The 4,054-nt window shown below is 32.4% G+C and overlaps 1 protein-coding gene across 1 annotated transcript; it reads left to right on the forward strand.

Moving 5' to 3' along the window:
• The first annotated feature begins 128 nt into the window (after nucleotides 1-128).
• Nucleotides 129-3,924, forward strand: LOC109586815 (uncharacterized). The gene is made up of 10 exons (XM_020003030.1): nucleotides 129-216; nucleotides 1,354-1,519; nucleotides 1,571-1,719; nucleotides 1,964-2,183; nucleotides 2,245-2,387; nucleotides 2,978-3,052; nucleotides 3,111-3,311; nucleotides 3,573-3,677; nucleotides 3,724-3,818; nucleotides 3,864-3,924. The coding sequence occupies exons 1-8, from the start codon at nucleotides 162-164 to the stop codon at nucleotides 3,593-3,595; spliced, it is 1,032 nt and encodes a 343-aa protein (XP_019858589.1). The 5' UTR covers nucleotides 129-161; the 3' UTR covers nucleotides 3,596-3,677; nucleotides 3,724-3,818; nucleotides 3,864-3,924.
• The last annotated feature ends 130 nt before the right edge of the window (nucleotides 3,925-4,054 follow it).

Raw genomic sequence — 4,054 nt, forward strand, 5'->3', positions numbered from 1 at the left:
CATAATATGTTATCAGAAATCAAAAAAGCCATAGATGTATCATAACTGTGATGCTGCTCTAAGCTCTATATGAATTTTGCAACTTGGGTGTGTCAATAAAGAATTAAGTTCCTGTGTTCTCATTGCTTCTCAACCTGTGTTAAAGAGTCTGTTTACTGAGAATGTTCCTCAAAATTTTAACTGTCACCTCAATCTTCATATACACTGTTGCCTCTGGTGAGTTTTGGCCTTCTTTATATGCTTTTGCCATGAATATTACATCTAGATATACTTAGTGTAGTGTATCTGTAATATCTATATATATTCATCACCACTTCCATTCATTTGAAATATCTAAAATTTATAGTTTTTCAGATACTGACAAAAATATATCTATATATTTTTAGCTTTTACTACCAGTTGCTAACTGGCTACTGTAGTTCTCTGTTTACAGTCCAGCACTGGGAATATGTAATCACCCCTGCTGTAAGACCACCATTTCCCAGGACTAGAGAGCAGTCGAAGGGAGACTACTGATCAATGCTATAGATTGTGCAGTTATATCAATTGGACATAAATATTGTCCTGATTCACTGTAATTAGTGATGCACCAATACATGTTTTTCAAAACCGATATTTAGCTGTTTATTTTGAGCAAGTTGCATTAACATAGCCAATACCAATATTGTTCTTTAAAAACAGTATTTAGCATTTTTGCTTTCTCTGTACTCAAACTGCTTTTTCATGTCATTTTGTTGGCATGTTTATTATTTATTATAAGTTATTATCAGTTCTTATATTGGTAACTCCTTATGGCTATACCGATATCAATCGATTTTGAACTAATACCAATATTTGCATTTGGTATCGATGCATCACTAGTAGTACTACATCTACATTAGATACTATATTATAATATACTGTAATCTATAATATTATCGGCATCTATGGCCAAACAAGGCCTGCTATATGTAAATTCAAACTGTACTTGGCCCTGTTACAAAAGCTAGTGTGAACATAGTGTTGTAAACATAGTGTTGTAGTTACACATGTATTAAAACACAGCAGAAGGAAAGTAGCAATAGCCATATAATGACAATCATAGTAATAGTAACAAAAACTAATTATCATAGTAACGAACAATAATAACGACACATGCAAATGCAAATTAATTTTTATGAGAGCTTGAAAAATTATTTTCTTTTGCAAATTTTTCATGCTGTACATAGCTATAATTATCATGTGAAAGAAATGGTGAAGAATATGTGTAGTTTGTATTGTACGTTAAGAGTATTAATTGTGATCGTTTTTACTGCATAGCAGATAATATTTATGGTTTATAGATTTAAGTGTTTGAATATTTGCTATTTTTAGATGAAGGAGATCAGCTATGGGATGTTAAGTTGGATCCACTACAGTTATATCATCACAATGAAAGCTGGATAACAATTTGTTATGATGGTATAAGCATCAATGTAGCTCATGTTGCGTGTCGACAAAAAGGATTCATTAATGCTACTACTTTCAAAATAAGTGACTCGTAAGTTACTTCACTATTCTATTCCAAATAATGGCACATATCTTGTCTTAGTCCAGTGGTGTCTGATTGTGTAATCACTCAAGTTTTATGTCCATCAACTTCAAATTACTCTATATATGGTGAAACCAATATTATGCGGTGTAACATCTCTGATCCTGTTCCAAAGAAAAAAACATGTAGATCTGCAAAAATTATTTGCAGTAAGTTCTCATGAGAATGAGTAGTGGTAAGTTTTTATGTACATGCTATAATCCTAATGGCTAAAAGTGTGGCAAGGGAAATTTTTGAACCTTCCTTGATGTTGAAGTACTCATTATGTAATTATAATATCCTGTGGCATCTTATTATTGAGCCACAATCATAGTTTAGTTGGATGTTAAAATGTTTACATTGTAAGTGCATTTCTTAATAGTTACAGTTACCTGTATGTGTATAATACTATAGATACTAAGCATACTCTAGTAAAAACTAATCCTTACAAAGGTCAAGTTCATCTTGTTGACAGTAATACTGCTACACCAGCTGATGGTACAGTTGAAGTACATTTTGGCAATGAGTGGTATCATGTGTGTAACAATGCAGCCTTCACTAATACAGTAGCTGATTCAATATGTAGACAGTATGGATACACAGGACATGATACTTGGGCTACAGAAACTCCATCGTAAGTTCACAAATGTTATAGTAATGTTGTACAGTGTCACTCATTTGACTCATTTTAATAGTGTCAAGTCATTGAAGAGTATTAACGCCACAGAATACACTTGTACTAGTGAAACTGGTTCTTTTGAATGTTTTACCCACTGTATGATACCAAGCAAGTATAAGATTATTGGCAGCTGTGATGAGCATGTGAGATTAACATGTAGTAAGTATAAAATTCTCACTGTTATGCTTAAACTATGTTATAAACCTGTGAGTGTACAACAAAAAAGAATTTGACAGTTTGATAGCACATTCACTATTTTTCCAATCCTTAAAGATAGGCATAATTCCCTTAATTTTACATGACAACTACAGTATAGCCAGTAGCATTATGTGTATAGTACATGCATGTGTTGACAAAAAGTCTTTATTAATTAAACTAAGGATAATAATTTCAGTTTGACAAAATTTTTTACAGTAAGTAGGCCAGCCTCCCTTTCTGCTAACAATTTTAAATTTTTTTCACATGTTTGATATATTGCTGGAATGCTCACAAATTCTTGAGCTAGTGAATTTTATGTAGGTACATATAAAATGGTTGATTTGATAATGTGTATTGGCTAGCTGTACATAATATGGGGGCAATTGTTAATTTTTGGTAATTGATGGGTTTTAATTTGGCAAATTTGTAGCCTTAATTATACCATTGAGCATGTCCATAATAGCTCATTAATTTTTTTTATTTTGGCTAATGATGACTCTAAATTTCCCCTCAGCTATCAAATATTACAGTTAATACATACATTTACGTAGAGTTTAATATCACTAAGAAGTATTTGACAAGTGGATCTCGAAGCCAATGTGCTTTGGATGAGGACAGTCATCGTGGTAAAAATGAAATGATATCAATTTTTTAATCATATGTATTTCTATTCTATTTTTGTAGACATAATTATTATAGGAGTACTCAGTTCTCTGCTTTTTATTAGTCTCCTAGCGTTATTTATCATAAGCCTTCTATTCTGTTGTAAAAAAATTAAAAAGATGAAACACCATGGTGGCCGCTCCAGAAAAATTCAATCTAACAAAATAGTTGGGGATGATTTTCAACTAAATGATCGAAAACCACTGAAAGACTACTACCAAAGTACTGAACATTAGCGAAATATCTTAATCTGTTACGGTATATTCTTTCAGTGCTATAAAAAGATATGTCCTATTGTACACTTTTTGTATCATCAGTATGCTTAAAAAATTAGTAGAATTATAAAAAAGTTAAAGGCAAGTAGTACTAACATGACTAACGTAACCTTACGCAAGCATAATACGGTAAATCCCGAATCCCTGCTATTTTATAATTAATAATTATTATGCATAATGGGGCATGGCTTATGACGTCATGTAATAGGCGGGTATGGTTCAGCTGATTAATATTCGAGTATGGTAAATAAGAGAAAGGGAGCTGATTCTAAGAAGCCCAAGGCAGAAAGCAAACCAGGAAAGATACGAAAAAGTACTTAAGAGTGTATACTGCGATATATAGTTTTGATTATTAATAGATAAACCTACTAAAACTAATAAGGAAAGACTACTCACTGCTTTATGTCTCACAAAACGTGTCAACAATTCAAGGTCACCTTCTTTGCATAATGAGGTATTTTGTAACTTGACTTTTTATTAGTATTTTATTATCAAGCAGAAAGAAAAATCAGCTTGTATCCCATCATCTTCGCCAGAACAGGCTCGTGCTATTGCTGAAACAACATTTGAGGAATCATTTATTATCACTGATGTATCCGGCATTAAGCACCTATCCGCTCTTAACCATTCCGTTGCCACTAGTAGTCCTAAAACTGTATGTAGACGTAGGGTTGATGACCTTTTTCGATT

This window comes from Amphimedon queenslandica, unplaced genomic scaffold (assembly GCF_000090795.2).
Source record: "Amphimedon queenslandica unplaced genomic scaffold, v1.1 AMPQUscaffold_12773, whole genome shotgun sequence".
Classification (NCBI taxonomy): Eukaryota; Metazoa; Porifera; class Demospongiae; order Haplosclerida; family Niphatidae; genus Amphimedon; species Amphimedon queenslandica.

What these genes read in the sequence shown, in the direction of transcription:
- LOC109586815 (XM_020003030.1), top strand. Translation starts at nt 162, where the DNA reads ATGTTCCTCAAAATTTTAACTGTCACCTCAATCTTCATATACACTGTT. An exon ending in ACTTTCAAAATAAGTGACTC is followed by an intron (nt 1,520 to 1,570) that starts GTAAGTTACTTC and finishes ATCTTGTCTTAG; the next exon opens with TCCAGTGGTGTCTGATTGTG. An exon ending in ATCTGCAAAAATTATTTGCA is followed by an intron (nt 1,720 to 1,963) that starts GTAAGTTCTCAT and finishes ATAATACTATAG; the next exon opens with ATACTAAGCATACTCTAGTA.